At 42.3% G+C, this 22,124-nt stretch overlaps 1 protein-coding gene across 1 annotated transcript in view; it reads left to right on the top strand.

The window, feature by feature from the left end:
- Nucleotides 1–22,124, top strand: part of psmd10 (proteasome 26S subunit, non-ATPase 10) — a 38,870-nt gene that overhangs the window by 13,314 nt on the left and 3,432 nt on the right. The window contains exons 2-4 of the mRNA XM_063061055.1: nt 188–286; nt 14,796–14,942; nt 21,296–21,462. Of these exons, the coding sequence (XP_062917125.1) occupies nt 188–286; nt 14,796–14,942; nt 21,296–21,462 (413 nt within the window). The remainder of the gene's footprint in view (nt 1–187; nt 287–14,795; nt 14,943–21,295; nt 21,463–22,124) is intronic.

Below are 22,124 nucleotides of genomic sequence, written 5' to 3'. Positions count from 1 at the left end.
GGATGCCTATATTAAAATAATGCATCGACTTCAAAGCACTTCTAAATCTAACTCTACCTTATACATAGCAATGATAATTACAGCTTCAGATGTTTGCAAAATCAGTTAGAGTAAATCTGTGCATTCATTATGGAATCCCAATATGTTAAGCGGATTATTTGAATTATTTTTCTCTGTATTTGCACAGGATAGCAGGACAGCTTTGCACTGGGCATGCTCAGCTGGACACAAGGACGTTGTAGACTTTCTGCTAAGCCTGGGAATACCAGTAGATCCTAAAGATGATGTAAGTTGATTAATTCTTCTGCAACTATTCCTTATTGTTGTGGCTTTGTTCCATTTTACAATTCTTCATCTGTCAAAATTCCTCCATGGGCATGCCTTTCACATTTGTTTCCCCTACCAGCACAATCCTCCAGGCACTCTGGATTCCTACACATCCTGTCTCTTGCCCATCTCCCACTTTCATTATACTGTGATAAAGAGATTTTGCAGATGCTGGAACTATTGAGCAACACACAAAATGTTGGAAAAACTCAGCAGGTCAGGCAGTGTCTGTGGAGGGGAATGAACAGTTAATGTTTTGGGCCAAGACTCTGCACCAGGACTAGAAAGGAACTGGGGGCAGAAGCCATAATAACCAGTGGGGGAGATGGGGAATAATTTGCTTTTTTAATTGCTTAGCAGAGGAGACATACCTGTTGATAAGCTTTTGGTTTATCTGCCATTGTTTATTTCATGGCTTAAAATTGTTTTTGATCATTTTATAATATTGAATACGGTTTATTAGTGAAACTTGTTGCGTTTTTACATAGTCACCATAAAATGGATGGTGATCAACTATTGGAACTACATAAAGCCTTGGATTTCCACACATTATTGTGAACTGTGATGGTCCTAAAATAGAAGCAGAACTGATCTTGTTGCAGGATCGGATACTGAATAGATTTTGATGGAGGATGCAGTGCAAATATTTAAGAAGCAAAGGGGATGGTAAATTGCTCAATTTTAGCTTTTACAAAAAAAAAGTTTGCACTTTTTCCTGTGAAACAAAATTTTAAACATCCTTGTAAAACGGTCTTGCAATTAATATGTGGCTAATGTCTAAGATAAATGATTCTCATTCAAGCCAATTTAAGATTTGAACAGAAAATACTGGAAATGCTTTATGAACACTTTTGATTAGTTCACAGGACCTTGGGACCCTGAGCTTCCTTTTGCCGACCTCTTTAATATTCCATCCCATTCTCCCTCTGTCCTATTTGTCTGAGATGTTCTGCGCTGTTATTATGAAGCCCTTTCAATCTTTAGGAATAGCATCTTACCTTCCAGGTGTGCATGCTGCGGCTTTCCAGTCTTGATAGTGACTTTGACAACTTTATCTTTATCTGACCTTCCTATTTCTGATGCAAGTCACCTGTATGTAATATTGGTTTAGTTTTTGCTATCCATTAGCACAGCCTGAGCATGCTGTACAGACCTGTACTTCTAACTGTTCACACCCTAACTGCTCCATTGACCAGAGGACTTCCACAGCTTATTCCCATGCAGCCCTGATCTTGCCTTAACACAGATATTCCCTTCACTCTATTCATCCAGCTCTCCATCTTCTTTGAAACTAAACTGAAAATTAAGAAAGAATTGCATATGCTAGAAATTTGAAAAAGAAAAAAGAATTTAAAAAAAAATAAAGTGCTGGAAATACTCTTCACAGCAGACACCCTGCCTTCCCTACCATCTGAGGGAAGACAAACAGAGTGTAAAGTTTTTCCTTATCCCTGATTTCTAGTTTTGCATAAAGATGTGCTGGGTGCGTCCTGGCTACCACTGCACTCCTACATGCTTCGTGGATCGGTATCAGTCCGCGGCCCGGAGGTTGGGGCCCACTGGTCTAGGAGAGTGTGGGCCCAACCCACACAAGTGTGGACTTTGTGGGAGTGTGGAAACGAAATGTCCAGGTGAGACATAGTTGCAGGAGGGCTTAATGCTCCAGGGTTCCGTTGTTTTCAACCTGATAGAGAGAGGGAGAGGGATTAAAAGGGGAAATAGTGGCATTACCAGTCAGGGAAAACTTAATGACAGTGCTCATCAGACAGGACAGACTGGAGAGCTTGGCTACTGAGGCTATATGGGTGAAACTGAGGAATTAGAAAAGAATGACAGTGTCAATGGGATTATATTATAGAGCACCCAACAGTCTACTATCTACAATGGAGGAGCAAGTTTGTAGAGAGATCATAGACTGTTGCAAGAAACACAAGGTTGTAATAGTAGATGATTTCACATATTGATTTGGACTCCCATAGTGTAAAAGGGCTGGATGGGATAGAGTTTGTCAAATGTGTTAAGGAACGTTTCCTTAATTCGCGTATAGAGTTCCCAACTAAAGAGAGTGTGATACAAAATTCCCTATGAGGGAATGAGACAGGGCTGGTGATAAAGGTTTGTGTCGGGGAACACCTTGTACGCAATGATCATAGTGCCATTAGTTTCAGAATAATTATGGAAGAGGATAGATCTAGTCCTTGGGATGAAATTCTAAATTGGAGAAAGGCCAATTTTGATGGTATCAGAAAGGATCTGACAAGTTTGGATTGGGACAGGCTGTTTTCTGGTAAAGATGTACTTGGTAAATGGGAGGCCTTCAGAAGTCAAATTTTGAGAGTACAGAATATTCCTGTCAGATTAAAAGGCAGGGATAACAGGTTTAAGGATCTTTGGCTTTTAAGAGATATTGAAGTCCAGGTTAAAAAGAAGAGGTATAACAGGTATAGATTAGATTAGATTCGATTCAACTTTATTGTCATTGTGCCGAGTACAGATACAAAGCCAATGAAATGCATTTATCATCTGACCAGAAAGGCAAAGAATAGTGTGATTTACAAAATAACTGCGAATAAAAAAAGCGCTACAGCACACAAATATAAAAGTACTGAGCCAGTACAATACTGATGCAATACTGCTTAGCGCTGTGATAAGAGGTTCAGCAGTGTCACAGCCTCAGGGAAGAAGCTCTTCCTGTGCCTGCTGGTGTGGGAGTGGAGGCTCCTGTAGCGCCTTCTGGATGGGAGGAGAGTAAAAAAAGTCCATGGTTAGGGCGAGATGCATCCCTGATAATGCTTTTCGCCCTGCCCAGGCAGCGTTTATGGTAGATGTTCTCAATGGTGGACAATTGGGTGCCGATAATCCGCTGGGCAGTTTTCACCACACGCTGGAGTACTTTACGGTCCGATACAGGACAATTGCCATACCACACTGAGATGCAGTTGGTGAGTATGCTCTCAATGGTACAGCGGTAAAAGTCCGTCGGTATCCTGGGACAGAGGTGAGTTTTCTTCATGCTCCGCAGGAAATAAAGGCGCTGTTGCACCTTTTTGATCAGGATGGAGGAGTTCAGGGACCAGGTGAGATCCTCGGAAATGTGGACACCAAGGAATTTGAAGCTTGATACACGCTCCACTGCAGTTCCATTGATGTAGATGGGGACGTGAATGTGACTCCTGGCATGTCTGAAGTCCACAATGAACTCCTTGGTCTTCTGGGTGTTAAGGGCCAGGTTGTTGTCAGCACACCACGCGGCCAGGTGCTGGACCTCGTCCATGTAGGCCATCTCGTCATCCCTTCTGATCAGACCAACCACTGTGGTGTCGTCTGCGAACTTGATTATGGAGTTAGAACCATGTACAGGAATTCAGTCATAGGTGAAAAGGGAGTACAGAAGAGGGCTCAGCACACAGCCTTGAGGCACGCTGGTGTTCAGGGTGAGAATGGAGGAGGAGAGGTTGTCTAACTTAACTGATTGGGGTCTGTTAGTCAGAAAGTCCAAGGTCCAATTGCAGAGGGATACGCTAATACCAAGCTGGCGAAGTTTGGTGATCAGCTTGGAGGGGATCACAGTATTGAATGCCGAACTAAAGTCAATGAACAGCATTCTGACGTAAGAACTGGGGCTGTCCAGGTGGGTCAGGGCAGAGTGAACTGCCGTGGAAATGGCATTCTCTGTTGACCTGTTGATGCAATAGGCAAATTGATGGTGGTCCAGGGTAGAGGGCAGACAGGATTTCAGATGTGATAGAACCAGTCTGTCAAAGCACTTTGCAATGATGGGGGTGAGTGCAACTGGACGGAAGTCATTCAGGCCCGTGGCAGTGGAATGCTTCAGCACTGGCATGATGGTGGCGATCTTGAAGCTTGTGGGGACAACTGCCTGGGCCAGGGACAGATTAAAAATGTCCGTGAAGACCCCGGCCAACTGCCCTGCACAGACTCTGAGCACACGGCCAGGTATTCCATCCGGACCAGCTGCCTTCCATACATTCATCCTGCTCAGGGTGGCGTAAACATCGGAGGTGGAAAGTGTGAGAGGCAGTTCACCAGGTGGGAGATCCGCTTTGAGGGTGGCCTCCTTGTTCTCTCGGTCAAAGCGAGCGTAGAAGTAATTGAGCTCATCAGGGAGGGAAGCAGAGCTGGAAGGGGGGAAAGTAGGAGTAAACGAGGTGCTTCAGGAAAATGAGAAATGCAAGAGACCACTTAAGGAAATCAGGAGGGCTAAAAGAAGGCATGAGATTGCTCTACCAGAAAAGGTGAAGGAGAATCCCAAGGGCTTCTATGAGCAAAAGGATAGCAAGAGACAAAATTGATCCTCTGGAAGATCAGAGTGGTCATCTCTGTATGGATCTTAAATTTTTTTTTGGCATCTGCATTTATTCAGGAGACTGATAAGGTCCGTTGAAGTGAGTCAATGCTCCAGTGAGTTCGTGTGTAAATGTAACTTTGCTCAATCAAATAACGACAGCACAAAAAGATCGTTACTTATTTTTTTCACCCATTTATTTCTTCGAGCTCAGCCAGTGAGTGAACTTGGACCCGACATCAGGGAGAGAATCTTTCTCATCTCCCCGGCGGTTCTACAAGTTCACTGCCTGATGTCAGAATTGTCAGAAGTTACAAGGCCACGGATACAAAAGAACAATCAATTTGATAACCATTCTGGCCAAGTCAATGGACTATTGATACAAAAGTACAATCAATTTGTTAGACACTCCAGCCACCTTAATTAAAGAAAAGAATGTCCTACCTGGTTTGCTGGAGCCACAACTTAATTACAAAGATAAGAACATTCATCAAATTTGTGCTTTAATTAAGAAAGGAATGTTTCTGTCTAATTTCCATCAGGTACTGCTTTTTGTCAAAATCAAAAGGTGTGAAAAGCCCAGAGATATTCTATGTGGATCTGGGTGAACTTTAACCCTTATCTTGCTCCAAAGAAAGCAACTGTGAGACGTTATTCAAACACACTGCAGTCACAGACATAGTCAGTACTGAATCCATTGTTTACAGGAATTTGAGAATCCCCCATTCCCTTAAACTTTATCACATGGACCCTTTACAGATTACAGAGAGAGAGAGGTGTTTGCTGTTTTGGTGGTAGATTAGGGTGGATAAATCCCCAGGAACTGACAAGGTGTCCCCTCAGATTCTGTGAGAAGCTAGTGCAGAAATTGCAAGGGCCCTAGCAAAGATATTTAAAACGTCCTTAGCCATTGTTAAGGTGCTGGCAGATTGGAGGATAGCTAATGTTGTTCCATTGTTTAAGAAAGGCTCTAAGAATAAGCTGGGAAATTTTAAGCTGGTAAGCCTGACATCAGCACTGGATAATTTACTGTAAGGCATTCTAAGGGACTGGATATATATAAATATTTGGATAGACAGACTGATTTGGGATCATCAGAATTAGCTTTGTGTATGATTGGTCATGTCAAAGAATTTTTCAAGGGAGTTACCAAGAAAGTTGATTAAAGCAGCGGATGTTGTTTACATGGACTTTAGCAAGGCCTTTGATGAGGTCCCACTTGGGAGGTTGGTCAAGGAAGTTCAGTTACTTGGCATTCTAGATGAGGTAGTAAATTCAATTAACGTTGGCTTTATGGGACAAATGATCGTAGATGGTTGCCTCTCTGACTGGAGGCCTGTGACAAGTAGTGATAACTTTATTCTATAAAGTCTTTTATGGCCTGCCGAGTTTTTAAAAAAAATATATATATTCTTTCTCCTTTCCTTGTCTGACCTTTATTATCATTGTGTCCAGTTCCTTTTGCTTTCAGCCAGCTGCTGTTTGAACTACATCTCACTTCTTGTTCAAAGTGCCAATGATGGTGTCTTTTCACTTGAATCTTAATCTCATTTTGGTCAGGTTCGGCTTATTTTAGTGATACATCACTGTCTTCTTCCATTACTGTTGCCACCAACCCACAATATGGATTCATTTGTCCTGGCCAAGCATTTACCTTCCTATCTATCTGTCCTTTTGATGAGAGGCTTAGTTTATGATTATAGACACCATATGATGCTGATTTTAGATCAACTCCAAGATGTTTTTCTCTCAGTAGCATCCCCTTCCTGTTCTTTGCTATTTCTCTGGTCCTATATGTAATTGTACCAAGTAGATCTTCCTCCCTTTCCAAGTTCATTTCCTTTGGCATTGAGATGTACTTTTGGAATTGGGGCAAACAACATCACATTCTCTTGGACATTTTCACATTAAAAACTGGAAGAGTATAAATCCTATTCCCTGATGAGCACAAAGGAATAGGAATATATTACCTGAGCTTGTTCCACTATTGGAAAAATAGACTGAAAATGGCAAATGAAATTTAATGTTTACAAGTGTGAGGTCTTGCACTTTGGCAGAACAAACCAGCATAGGACTTGCATAGTGAATGGTAGGGCACTGAAGAGTGTGGTAGAACAGAGGTATCTGGAAATACAGATCCATAATTCCTTCAAAGTGGTGTCACAGGTAGATAGGGTCAGAAATAAAGCTTTTGGCACATTAGCCTTCATAAATCAAAGTACTGAGTACAGAAGTTTGGTGTTGCGTTATGTTATGCCCTGAGTAAGATTTCTACCGCTAATGCTATAGGGTATTTCATTTTGTAGCTTCCTATAGAATCAGTGTTTCCTGCTGGTAGTGTTTGGGTTTCAGATAAAGATAAGAGACTGTGGTGTTCAATTTAGGAATGCTGTGTCAGCCAATCAGGATGGTGGAATAGGAGAACGTTCTAGAGAGAGCTGGGCAGGGAGAGATTTGTGACAAACACTGGTGGAGTTTGTCGTCTTAAGGCAGGAAATGGAGAGAGGAGAAGATCGGGGGAGAGAGCCATAGGATTCAATCCAACGCGAAGGCACAGTTTGAAGGAGCCCAAGATGGGAAGTTCTGCTGGTAATCGGTGGAAAAAGTCAGTGCCGTGAGTAAGGGACACCCTCAGCTTTTGGAAGATATGAGCTCCAACACTGCGCACATTTAGACTGATTTAGTTATATTGGGCCCCTTTATTTTCTTAATAACTTTAGATTAAGCTGAAATTAATAAATACACTTTTTTTTAATCACTATATGCACTGTACTATCTGTTATTTCTTGCCCACGGATAATTGCATATGGGCAGTATTTACACAACATTCTCTCAAATTGGGGTTCCAGTAGTCAAAACATCCCAACTTTCCGGTTTGGTGGGACCCAAATCATACTGACCCAAGCCATGCGTTGTTTGAGAAATGTGGCTTTCTCACTACTGAGTCTAGTGGCTGTGAGCAGAGCTGGCTAACGAGCCAAGTTTCAATACAAGCCCGGTGAGGGGGCTTCAGTTGTATCAGACATTGTGGGAGCAAATTTGGAGTAGCGTCTGCAGTTTTGGTCACCTACCTACAGCAAAGATTCCCTAGAGCATAGAAGAATGAGGGAGAATGTGATAGAGGTATAAAAAATTGTGAGGGGTGCAGAAAGGGTAAATGCAAGCAGGCTTTTTCCACTGAGGTGAGGTTGAAATGAGATCTAGTGGTCATGGGTTAAGGATGAAAGGTGAAATGTTTAAGGGGATCATTTGGGGGAATTTCTTCACTTAGAATGAGCTGCCAGTGGAAGTGGCAGATGTGGGTTTGATTTCAACATTTAAGAGAACTTTGGATAGGTACATGGATAGGAGTGGTATGGAGGACTGTGGTCTGGGTGCAGCAGATGAATACAAGCTGAAAGGACTGATGTTTTATGACTCTATGAAGGGTCTCAGCACAAAACATCGATTGCCAATTCCCCTCCATAGATATCACCTGAACTGCTGAGTTCCTCCAGTGTCTAGTGTGTTACTCCAGATTCCAGCTTCTGCAGTCTCTTGTTCTCCTCTCTGAATGGAATGTGAACCTTTTTCTGTGCTTTAGCTCTGTGACTCTGTGAATGTAAACAAATACACTGGCTTCATGAAGTAAGTGTCCAATTATGAAACTTAATTGCATACACTTTAGCCACTTCATTAGGTACAGCGGTAAAGGTGCATGTTAATGAAATTTTCAAATTAGCCAATCATGTGGCAGCAACGGAATGCATAATGGCATGCGGACGTGGTTAAGAGGTTTACAGTGGTCCTAGAAAGTTTGTGAACCCTGTAGAATTTTCTCTATTACTGCATAAATATGACCTAAAATGTGATCAGATCTTCACATAAGTCCTAAAATTAGATAAAGAGAACCCAATTAAATAAAATAACACAAATTACACTTGTTTACTTACTGAGAAAAATGATTCAATATTATATGTATTTGTTAGAAAAAGTATGTGAACCTTTGTTTTCAGTAACTGGTGTGACCCCTTTGTACAGCAGTAACTTCAACCAAACGTTTCCAGTAACTTGATTCATCCTGCACATTGGCTTGTGGGAATTTTAGGCAATTCCTCCTTACAAAACTGCTTCAACTCTGGAATGTTGGTGGGCTTCCTTGAATGATCTGCTTGCTTCAGGTCCTCCACAACATTTCTGTAGGATTAAGGTCAGGACTTTGACTTGGCCATTCCAAAGCACAATTTTTGTTCTTTTTAAACCATTCTGTTATGGATTTGCTCTAGTCTTTCAGATCATTGTTGCATTTTCCAACTTCTATTGAGCTTCAGATGACGGACTGACATTTTCCTGTAAAATGTCTTGATACAATTTTGAATTCATTGTTCCCTCAATGATTACAAGCCGTCCAGGCCCTGAGGCAGCAAAGCAGCCCAAACCATGATGCTCCTTCCACCATGCTTCACAGTCGTGAAGAGGTTTTGGTGTGCTGTGCCTTTTCCCTCCAAACATAGCAATGTGCATTTCTGCCAAAAAGTTCAACATAGTCTCATCTGTCCACAGAACATAGTCTCAGAAGTGTTGTAGAACATCCAGGTGGTCTTTTGCAAACTTGAGACATGCAGCAATGCTTTTTTTTCTTGGAGAGCAGTGGTTTCTTCTGTGGTGTCCTTCCATGAACACTATGCTTGTTCAGTGTTATAGTGGACTCATGAACAGAGACTTCAGCAAGTTCTAGAGATTTTTGTGGGTCTTTTGCTGTTACCCTTGTGTTCTTTATCACCTCCTTCAGCATTGCACATTGTGGTCTTTGTGGGATGCCCACTCAAGGGGAGAGTAGCAACAGTACTAAGTTTCCTCTATTTGGAGACAATTTCTCTTACTGTGGACTGGTGAACACTCAGGTCTTTAGAAAAGCTTTTGTAGCCTTTCCAGCTTCATGCATCTCTACAATTCTTCTTCTAAAAGTCCTCTAAAAGATGTTTGATATATGCATAAGTATGACCTAAAATGTGATCAGATCTTCATGCAAGTCCTAAAACTAGGTAAAGAGAACCCAATTAAATAAATAACACAAAAACATCACAGTTGTTCAGTTATTTATTGAGAAAAATGATTATTTTTTAACTTGTATTTGTTGGAAAAAGTATGTGAATTGCTGGGGTAATGCCTTCTACAAAGCTATTTGGAGTCAGGTGTTCTAATCAGTGAGATGAGATTGGAGGTGTGGGTTGTAGAGGTGTCCTGCCCCATATTTAAAAAAAAGACACAGAAGGTCAAGTTATCAACAGAGCCTGCTCTTCTCAAAGAAGATCTGTTTATGTGCACCATGCCTCGATCAAACAAGAGGTGACAGTAACTCAAATAACCATACATTACAACAGTGGTGTGTAGAACGGCATCATTGAAAGCTCATGTCAAGCCTTGAAGTGCATTAGCTATAGCAGCAGAAGACCACGTCAAGTGGAGTAAAGGGAATTGTAGAGGCTTGAGAGAAGAGTTGGCCAGAATTGATCGGAAATGAACACTGGGAGGGATGACAGCAGAGCAGCAATGGCTTGAATTTCTGGAAGCAATTTGGAAGGCACAGAATATATACATCCCAAAGAGGAAGAAATATTCTAAAGCTAAGATGACACAACCGTGGCTAACAAAAGTCAAAGCTAGCATAAAAGCAAAAGAGAGGGCATATAATAGTGCATAAGTTAGTGGGAAGTTAGAGGATTGGGAGGCTTTTTAAAAAAAACCAACAGAAGGGGTTAAAGAAGATACCAAAAGTTTCTTCAGATATGTAAGGTATAAAAGAGGCGAGAGTGGATATTGGACCACTGGAAAATTATGCTTGAGAGGTAGTAATGGGCGAACTGATTAAGTATTTTGCATCAATCTTCATTGTAGAAGTCTCAATCTTCATTACTAGCAGTATGGTGGAAGTTCCAAGTGTCAGGGGTTGTGAAGCATGTGAAGTTATCATTACTAGGGATTAAGTTGTGGGGAAACTGAAAGGTCTAAAAGTAGATATGTCACCAGGACAAGATGGTATATACTTCAGGGTTCTAAAGGAGGTGGCTGAAGAAGAGACTGCAGAGGCATTAGTAATGTTCTTTCAAAAATTACTAGATTCTGGAATGGTTCCAGAAGACTGAAAAATTGCAAATGTCACTCCACTCTTCAAGCAGAGAGAGAGACAGAAGGAAGGAAATTATTGGCCAGTTAGTCTGACCGCAGTGGTTGGGAAGGTGTTGGAGTTGATTGTTAAGGAAGTGGTTTCAGGGTACTTGGAGGCACATGATAAAATGGGCTATAGTCAGCATGGTTTCCTAAAGGGAAAAATTTGCCTGATAAATCTGTTGAAATTCTTTGAAGAAAGAAAAAGCAGGATAGACAAAGGAGAATCGGTTGATGTGTACTTGGATTTTCAGAAGGCCTTTGACAAGGTGCCACACATGAGGCTGCTTAACAGGCTACGAGCCCATGGTATTGCAGGAAAGATTCTAGCATGGATAAAACAGGGGCAGATTGGCAGGAGGTAAAAAGTGGAAATAAAGGGAGCCTATTCTGGTTGGCTACTGGTGACTAGTGGTGTTCCACAGGAGTCTGTGTTGGGACCGATTCTTTTTACTTTATATGTCATGATTTGGATGATTCATTTGATGGCTTTGTTGCAAAGTTTGCAGATGATATGAAGATAGATGAAGGGGCAGGTAGTTTTGAGGAAGTAGAGAGGCTATAGAAGGACTTGGATAGATTTGGAAAATGAGCAAAGAAGTGTTGGATGGAATACGGTGTCAGGAAGTGTATGGTCATACACTTTGGTAGAAGAAATTAAAGGGTTGACTATTTTCTAAATGGAGAGAAAATATAATAATCGGAGGCACAAAGTGGCTTGGGAGTCCTTGTGCAGGATTCTCTAAAGGTTAATCTGTGGGCTGAGTCTGAGGTGCAAAAGGAAAATACAATGTCAGCATTCATTTCAAGAGGATTAGGATATAAAAGCAAGGATGTAATGTTGAGACTTTATAAAACACTGGTGATGCCTCACTTGGACTACTGCAATCAGTTTTGGGCCCCTTATCTTAAAGGATGTGCTGAAACTGGAGAGGGTTCAAAGGAGGTCTACAAAAATAATTTCCAGGATTGAATGGCTTGTCGTATGATGAGTGTGTGATGGCTGTGGCCTGTATTCACTAGAATTCAGAAGAATGAGGTGTGACCTCATTGAACCCTATTGAATGGTGAAAGGCCTTGAGAGAGTTTATGTGGCGAGGATGTTTCCTATGGTGGGGAGTCTAAGGCGAGAGGACACAGCCTCAGAATAGAGTTGCATCCTTTTAGAATGGAGATGAGAAGGAATTTCTTTTGCCAGAGAGTGGTGAGTCTGTGGAATTTGTTGCCACAGGCAGTTGTGGAGGCCAAGGCTTTTTGTATATTTAACGTAGAACCTGATAGATTCTTGATTGTTCAGGGCATGAAGGGATACGGGAAGAAGGCAGGAGATTGGGGCTGAAAGGGACAGCCATGATGAAATGGTGGAGCAGACTCGTTAGGCCAAATGGCTCCTATAATTCTGCTCCTATATCCAATGGTCTTATGGTTCCATTCCTGTACCTAATAAAATGTAAGATTCTCTTTCACTCTCATAATAAGAGAGGTTAATGGAATTGAGTTGCTTTTGTGAACCTTGCATCGAATTATAACTCCTGATCTTGGAATGTCCTTTCCATTCATAAATCTGAGTCGTGTTTGCAAGAACAATTATTTTTTCAGTTTTGTCATATTTTAGCCAATATTTGGAGCAATGGATGATCAGAAGTGACTTGATAGAGGTGTGCACAATGATAAGAGCCATAGATCAGATGAATAGCGAGAAACTATCCCAAGGCAAAAATAGTTAATATAAACTTCAAAGTAAATTTATTACCAAAATACATCTGTATCACTTCTTTACAACTCTGAGATTCATTTTCTTGTGGGCATACGCAGTAAATCTAAGAAACTCAATAGAATCAATGAAAGACCACACCCAAAGGGATGGATAAACAGTCAACGTGCAGAAGACAACAAACTGTGCAAACACAACAAAAAAAATGCAATAAGTATTGAAAACATGTGATGGAGAGTCCTTGAAAATGAGACCATGGGTTGTGGGAACAGATCAGTTACGGCAGCGATCCCCAACCACTGGGCCTCAAAGCATATGCTACCGGTCCATGAGGAAACGATATGATTTGGCGATATGAGTCAGCTGCACCTTTCCTCATTCCCTGTCACGCACTGTTGAGCTTGAACGCACGCGAGGTCATTACGCACGTGTCATCCATGTCAGTGAGGGAAGATGATCAGCTCCCCGAGCTTGCAAATGACGGCGGGCTGAAAAGTATGTTTGTCATAACATCTCTGCTGGAATTCTGGATCAAAGTCAAGGCTAAGTATCCTGAGATAGCCACGAAAGCACTGAAAACGTTGCTTCCATTTCCAACATATCTCTGCAATGAATGCAACGAAAACTAAATTGCGGAATAGACTGGACATAAGGAATGCAAACACGAGGAATTCTGCAGATGCTGGACATTCAAGCAACACACATCAAAGTTGCTGGTGAATGCAGCAGGTCAGGCAGCATCTCTAGGAAGAGGTACAGTCGACGTTTTGGGCCAAGACCCTTCGTCAGGACTCATAAGGAACTCCCTTCGAGTATCGCTGTCTCCCATCACCCCTTGATGGCACCGTCTTGTTGCAGGGAAACAAGCCCAGGGCTGCCACTGATTCAGCGATATTGGTGGGTTGCAATGATTTTATATGTTCATACGGGGAAAATATATGCTGTGTGTTTAATATCCAAACGTTACTTAAAATATTATGATGCTATTGACTTAGAAGTGACATATAACCATATAATAATTACGGCATGGAAACAGGCCATCTCTGCCCTTCTAGTCCGTGCCGAACGCTACTCTCACCTAGTCCCACCAACCTGCATTCAGCCCATAACCCTCCATTCCTTTCCTGTCCATATACCTATCCAATTTTTCTTTAAATGATAATATCAAACCTGCCTCTACCACTTCTACTGGAAGTTCGTTCAACACTTACTTCAAGCTCCCCTGTCCTCCCCTGATAATTGACATCACCATATTCATGCGAGGAAAATATGCGCTGTGTGTTTAATATTAAATTCGTTTGATAAACCCTTTTAGAAGTGAAATTGAGTGTATTAGCCACTTATCACCTATATTCCGGTTGTGATTAACACTCCCCCCCCCCCCCCCGAACAGAATCGCCAAAAACGATTTGTAGGAAAAAATCGGCAGGTACACGCATGCGCATGTGATGCATGCGCACTTGTGCCCGCGCAAGGCTTCATGGTCATTGCAGTCTTTCTCTGGGTAAACACAATGTATTTGACTGTTACTCTTGTCCATTGGCAACCCTATCCACCCCCCCCCCGCCCCCCGGGTCGGCCGGTCCGCAAGAATATTGTCAATAATAAACCGGTCCGCGTTGCAAGAAAGGTTGGGGACCCCAGAGTTACACAGTGAGTGAAGTTGTCCCCATGGTTCAAGAGTGCTGGTTGCAGGATGATAACTGTTCCTGAAGCTGGAGGTGTGGGTACGAGTGCCCCTGTCCTTTCCTGATGGCAATAGTGAGAAGAGGGCTGGACTGAGTAGTGGGGGCATTTGATGATGGATGCTGCTTTCCTGCGACAGCCCTCCATGTAGATATGCTCATTGATGGAGAAGGCTTTAACCGTGATTGGACTGGGCCACATCCGCTACAATTTGGAGGATATTCCGTTCATGGGCATTGATGTTTCCATACCAAGCCATGATGTAACCAGTCAATATAACCTCCACCACACTTTTATAAAATTTATCATGCCTAATCTTCCCAAAATTCTAAGGAAGCAGGTTGAAAGAGCCTATAGTGTGCTGTACTGTTCTATATTCTATATTAAATGGGTCAAAAATGCTAAAAAAAAATTTGGCATATAAAAAAATACAAATAGGAAATGGAAAAGTCAAAAGATAGTCAGCAGTTGTAACTTCATTCCTATTGATTATCCACATTCTTTATGTTGTGGATTCAGTTTCACTGATTCAATTGTGCAATTTGGTTATTTTCTATTTCGTCTAGCATTTTATCCAAAATGTGAACTGCTACTGACCATTTGTATTTATTACAGGTCAGCTGGACTCCCCTGCACATTGCCGCATCAGCAGGCCGTGAAGAAATTGTGAAGGTGCTGATTAGTAAAGGAGCTCAAGTCAATGCTGTGAATCAGAATGGCTGCTCACCACTGCACTATGCTGCCTCTCGAAACAGATATGAGGTATTGGGACAACATTTTAAAAATTGAACCAGTTTCTGTTTAATCATACTCTGTTTTTATTGTTCAAACAACAGGAATTCTGCAGATGCTGGAAATTCAAGCAACACGCATCAAAGTTGCTGGTGAACGCAGCAGGCCAGGCAGCATCTCTAGGAAGAGGTACAGTCGACGTTTCAGGCCGAGACCCTTCGTCAGGACTAACTGAAGGAAGAGTGAGTAAGGGATTTGAAAGTGGGAGGGGGAGGGGGAGATCCAAAATGATAGGAGAAGACAGGAGGGGGAGGGATAGAGCCAAGAGCTGGACAGGTGATAGGCAAAAGGGATACAAGAGGATCATGGGACAGGAGGTCCGGGAAGAAAGACAAGGGGGGGGACCCAGAGGATGGGCAAGGGGTATATTCAGAGGGACAGAGGGAGAAAAAGGAGAGTGACAGAAAGAATGTGTGTATAAAAATAAGTAACAGATGGGGTACGGGGGGAGGTGGGACATTAGCGGAAGTTAGAGAAGTCGATGTTCATGCCATCAGGTTGGAGGCTAACCAGACGGAATATAAGATGTTGTTCCTCCAACCTGAGTGTGGCTTCATCTTTACAGTAGAGGAGGCCGTGGATAGACATGTCAGAATGGGAATGGGATGTGGAATTAAAATGTGTGGCCACTGGGAGATCCTGCTTTCTCTGGCGGACAGAGCATAGGTGTTCAGCAAAGCGGTCTCCCAGTCTGCGTCGGGTCTCGCCAATATATAAAAGGCCACATCGGGAGCACCAGACGCAGTATATCACCCCAGCCGACTCACAGGTGAAGTGTTGCCTCACCTGGAAGGACTGTTTGGGGCCCTGAACGGTGGTAAGGGAGGAAGTGTAAGGGCATGTGTAGCACTTGTTCCACTTACACGGATAAGTGCCAGGAGGGAGATCAGTGGGGAGGGATGGGGGGATGAATGGACAAGGGAGTTGCGTAGGGAGCGATCCCTGCGGAATGCAGAGAGAGGGGAGGGAGGGAAAGATGTGCTTAGTGGTGGTGGCGGAAGTCACGGAGAATAATATGTTGGACCCGGAGGCTGGTGGGGTGGTAGGTGAGGACCAGGGAAACCCTATTCCTAGTGGGGTGGCTGGAGGATGGAGTGAGAGCAGATGTACGTGAAATGGGGGAGATGCGTTTAAGAGCAGAGTTGATAGTGGAGGAAGGGAAGCCCCTTTCTTTAAAAAAGGAAGACATCCCCCTCGTCCTAGAATGAAAAGCCTCATCCTGAGAGCAGATGCGGCGGAGACGGAGGAATTGCGAGAAGGGGATGGCGTTTTTGCAAGAGACGGGGTGAGAAGAGGAATAGTCCAGATAGCTGTGAAGGCTATCCCTTACTCACTCTTCCTTCAGTTAGTCCTGATGAAGGGTCTCGGCCTGAAACGTCGACTGTACCTCTTCCTAGAGATGCTGCCTGGCCTGCTGCATTCACCAGCAACTTTTATGTGTGTTCCCTGTTTTTATTGTTGCTCTGTTTTGCCATTTCTCTTGAGGTGGTAACTAATTTTGAGTCGTAATTCCCCAAACCCCCATGGCCCTCCTTGTGCTTGTTGTTAATATGAGGTAAAATATCCCATAGTTATTATAATAATACAGGAACTCCATTACATAATGTAGTGTATAACTGTAAAATGTGTATTTTAAAGCTATCAAGTCTACTGACTAATTAACAGAGTTGAAATTTATTTGCACACCAGACAGAATGTGAATTAGGTTTGCATGCATTCTGTGTTTCCAGGTATCGCAATATTAGTCTTCATTGACATTTTGGGCTGCACCGGCAGGCCAGTAAAGCTCACACTTAACAAATGACACAAAAGGCAAAATTAATTATTAAAAGCACTGCCACTGATTTTTTTATCTTTTCTCATGCCTCTTACTTGAGACCACATGCCACCTTTTACTTGAGAGACTTCAGGAAGATGAGAGGGATTCTTATTGAAACCTACTGAATATTGAAGGGCCTGCATAGAGTGGACATGGAGAGGATGTTCAATGTTAAAAATAAAATGTATTATCAAAGTACATATTGTTATTGCGTAAATGAAATCACCGGAGAAAATTACTGGTAGATACAAAGCAGCTGCTTTACTTGACAAAACTAGATACAGCAGGCATCATATGGAGAGGTTTTCGGTCGAAAGGTCTTATTGGCCCAACATGGACCTAGATATTGTATGTGCCAAACATCACAGGACAATTCCATATTTATAGGGTATGGACAATGCTTTCTTTGAAACTACATACAACCTTCACACCTCCTGATTCACATCCACATCACAGACATCCAAATAAATTTTAATCAGTGTTGTCTGGACTGGGATTCACAGCCTTTAGGAACCCATTGTTCAGAGCTGCACTCCAGATTAAATGTACAGTATAAAAATAAACTTGTACCAGGGAAGGCCAACCAAAAGGAGGATCTACTCAAATCAGGCAGTAAAAATGCCCTGCCTTGGAATTTCTCCCCAATTATTTTGTGTGCCTCTATTTTACCCTATCATCCCTAATCATTACCTACAAAATGCTAAGCAGAGAAATTGTTCCAGAAATTCGAACAGCAAGTCTTTAGAAATCCAGCTTCATTTGTATTCCTCATGGCTCTTCCCCTACAAGCCAATTGCAGCTTAATCACATTCCTTGCCTTTCTTCCAGACGCAACAGCAAGGTAAGTGCATGAGGCTCGCAGGCCCCCCTCATCGATGTACAGGAAGGGGTCAGGGGTGGTCTCCATTTGAATGACTACAAGGACCTCTCCCTGGTGGCACCCCTTTCCTAACTGTCCACTGGCCTGACTGCTGAAAGGGCCCAGCACATTTGTATTCACTCCTCATTCAGACCAGGGGAAGAGTGGGGTGACTGCCTTCAGATGCTGTGTGCAATCTTTCTCAGTCTGAAATGCCATCGAAGTTGTGGAACCTGCTGTCTCTGCTTTAACTTCAATACCTCACCATCTATTTTCCCCAATATCTTTTCTGTTCTGTGCTATTAAACTAATCGTCTACCTTTAGCAACCAGCCTTCATTACAGAGTACCATCATCATCACACTTTAGCATGCTATTCACGGGTTTCTATCATGCTCTTGGTGTCTTCTGTCTTTGCATTTCCTCTGGGTATATTTTCATCAACCGTGGTCAGGTCTGGTGTTCATCTCTTCGGCTCTCTGTAATTACACTATTACTGGGTACACATGATCCCCTACTCTGTTGGTGGGAGCAACAAGAAGGTGAGTCTCGCAGTTTAACCTGAGTCCAGTGTTTCCACTGGCTGCCTCGCCGAGTCTGCACACAGACACAAGTATCACTCGTAAAAAGTACCACCTGTGGTCCTGTCCGTTTGGGAGCAAACCCTGCCCTTTCAGGCAGCACCCTCACCATGACTTGGTCACCCGGCTGTGGGAGGACTATCTCCTTTTCCTCCCGCTCTCTGATCCACAATGTGCTGCTGCTGTTTTGCCCTGGTCCTTCAACACTTTAAGTTGGTTACAAAGACCTTCCACATACTGTGTCACTCTATCACTGTAAGTCCCAGGCTCCCCACAACCTGTAACTACCCCATAAGGGAGTCGCATTGCTCACCCATCAATAATCTGTGGGGGCTGAAACCCAGCGTGCAGTTCGGGGTTGCTCGTAATGTCATCAGGATTCCTGGTAATACATCAACCCATATCTTTCCCATCTCAGATATAGCTTCAGCTAAGGTGTTCTTGATTGTTCAATTCATCCTTTTTGCCATTCCTGAACTCTGAGGATGGTAGGGTACTTGGGACCATTGTCCAATCCCTAACAGTCGGCACATTTCCTTAATCTCTTTCCCTGTGAAATGTGCTCCCTGATCTGAGCCCACCTGAATCCTTGGGAGGATATCCTGAACTAGAATCTGTGCAGTGGTGCTGGTGGTGTATTCCTTTGTTGGGAAAGCCTCTACCCACCCCTTGAAGTGATTCATTATTACTTGACAGTAGTTTTCCCCCCTGGTTTTGGGTAGAGGCTCCATGAAGTCCATCTGGATATTTTCCCCGCGTCCCCTTGGCTGTGGTTGATCTGCCAGCTGTAGCTATCTGCCCTTACCAGGGTTATTCTGGGTACAAATGCTACAACAGCGGCAGAATTTCTCAACATCCCCGCCCATCCCTATCCATCACCAGCCCTACTGGAGGGTCATGATCATGTTCTGCGTCCCTTGATGCATCACCCCATTATACAACTTCAGTAGTATCTGCCTAATACGTTGTGGGGCCACGACTCCTTCCTCCCCGTGTGTCAAGCTCCCATGTGGTTCCTCCCTTCTGCCTCCACCTCTTCATACAATTTTATGAAATTGGCTTCAGTCGTATCTTTCTGCACACTTGCAATTTCAGTTGCCTCTTGTTCCTTTGCTGCCTTCTTTACAGTGATGTCTGCCCACTTATTTCCTTTCTAATCCTTACTCTCCCCTTTTCTGGTGAGCGTTTAGTTTAATTACTGCCATCTTGTCTTGCACCATGCCACCAGGTTCTTAATTTCCTCTCTCTACTCAAACTCATCATTACCCGAGATACTGCCTACTATTGTTGTGTCATCAGCAAACTTATATATTGAGTTTGATGGAAACTTGGCTACACAATCCTGGGTGTACAGTGAGTACAGCAGGGGGCTGAGTACACAGCCTTGTGGGGCACTAGTGCTCAGAGTGATAGTAGAGGAGAGCTTGTCCCCTATTTTTACAGCCTGGGTCCTGTCTGTGAGGAAGTTGAAGATCCAGCTGCAGATTTGAGTGCTGAGGCCCAGGTTCCGGAGCTTAGGAATCAGTTTATTTGCTCTGGCAGCTAGGAGATGCTGTGTCATGAGAATTTGAATTTAACATGATCTCTGTTTGTATTAAGATCATCAGCAGGCATATAATGGGTAGTTGTAAATTTTTTATTGCTGCTTTATGCTTATATCATTCTCTTGGAGATATTTGCAGTAGTTGCCTGGAAGGAATGTTGTTGTTATCCATTTGCTAATGCAAATTCACTTATTTAATAATCTCTTCCTGTCGAACAAAAGTAGTTTGGGAGAACAAAATCATTCTTTAACCAAAGTAAACATTTCTAGTACAATTATCGATCTAGAGCAGGGATGGCCAACCTATGGCGCAGGCGCCAAAAGTGGCGCATTGCACCCCAGTGTTAATAATAAAAAAGTAAGCCGACTAATGCAAAAAGTATTAACCAAAAACCGATTTGTAGAAAAAAAAATCTATAACAGGAATTCAGGTAGCTTAGAGCTAGAAATGGGTTTTACTGAGAATAAATCTAAAACTTAGCAATTATTTTTAGCGATTTTTTTTTATTTTAAATTTTGTGCTCATCTTTTGGCGAATGTTATCTTCTTTCACATTAATCTGTTTTCAATTTAAAAAAAATATTTGATGAGTCAAACTAGGAAAGAAGGACTTTTGTTCTGCAGTCGTTCCATAACTGTTCAATACACGTTTGATACTTGTTTGATCCTGAGGCGCCAGGCGTCTGCACCAGCGGTGCGTCGCAGGTATTTGCCAGTCAGTTTACAATTGACACTCGTGCGATACGGAGTTGTGCTTTGTTTGTCCTTTGTGAACATTTGCAGTTTTGTACTTTTTCGAAAATTAGGCCTTGTTTTTTACATTCAGTTACCCATCACAGTGCAAAAGAAAATGAGCAAAAGAAAAGCAGAAAGTGATAGTAAGGGTGAATTCAATGAACAATGGGAAAATGAGTTCTTATTTATAGCAGGTCCGTCAGGAAAACTGTTGTGCATTGTTTGTGAAAACACTTTCTCACATAATAGAAGTAAAGTAATAGAAGGCATGATCTTAATAGACAATATAAAACACAACGTCAGACTGAAATAGAAGGAAAACTGAAGCTAGTGCTTGGGTCTGAGTTATGGAAAGAATATGTGATTAAGAAAAAGGAAGAAATCAAAATATATTTGTTAAAAGAAGTCTCATTAAGGTAAGTAATGTTTATCTTGTTTTTATATTAAATCAATATATCGTAAAAATGCTAAATATGTCTATATAAACATTTTTACAAGAATTGAATGGGGGTACAAGAGTTGTATGGCGCATCTGAACTTGTGCATGAAAAAATTGACGCATGGAATGTCAAAGGTTGGCCACCCCGATCTAGAGACAATAACTCTGTTTCTCTCTACGCGGATGCTGCTTGACTTGCTGAATGTTTCCATCATCTTCTTTATTCTCAAATTCTTGTCTTCCACAGCATTTTGCTTTTCTCTTTGCCCTTTACAATATTTATAAGTGCAAAGCTCCACGCTTCTCTTTAGAAAATCTCTAATTTGTTTTCACTATCTGTTGATTTAGATCGCGAGCATGTTATTAGAGAATGGAGCCGACCCTAACATCTCAGATAGCATCCACTCTACTCCTTTGCACAGAGCTGCAGCTAAAGGAAATCTCCATCTTGTACAGCTCCTGTTGAAGTATACAGCCTCTACCAACCTCCAAGACTCTGAAGGAAATACACCTTTGTAAGTTCCTCTTTCTTGTCAGGTAGTGTTCATGTGGGATGCTTATATTGAGAAATAAGGATAAAGTTGAAGTACCGGAAAGAATTTTTGATTTACCTCTAGTCTTCACGTATACAGATGATTCCTGTCATTTTCATCTGTATATGTCTAACAAGTAAGAGAGATGGAATTTTTTTTTTAAAAGTCTTGGGAATATGAATTCAGAGCATATTATAGCCTCACTCATGGTAAGAGGTTGTTATGGGAAAATTACTCGGAGATTTCTGTTAGAAAGTGAGTTAATGCTTGAAATACATACGGGGTTTGTTCTTTCATGTTGCATATCTTGAAAACATAGGACAGTACTACACAATACAGGCCCTTTAGCTGACCTTTAAACTACTCTAAGATTAACCTAACCCTTATCTCCCACACTTCTTCTTACATTTTTCCTCTACTCTTCTTTCATCCATGTGCCAAAGAGTTTTTCAAATGTTCCTAATGTATCTAATTCTACCATTACCCTGGTAGCATATTCTATCCACCAGCCACTCTGTGTCAAACAATGCACTCCTCTGATGTCCCCCCTGTGCTACCCTAAACAACCACGGAATTTCCAGTATACAATGAAAAGAAGGCCAGCTTGATTTAAAAAAAACACAATTTGCTGCAGCCCTTTTCCC

This window comes from Mobula hypostoma, chromosome 10 (genome assembly GCF_963921235.1).
Source record: "Mobula hypostoma chromosome 10, sMobHyp1.1, whole genome shotgun sequence".
NCBI lineage: Eukaryota > Metazoa > Chordata > Chondrichthyes > Myliobatiformes > Myliobatidae > Mobula > Mobula hypostoma.
This window is presented reverse-complemented; position numbering and strand designations above follow the sequence as displayed.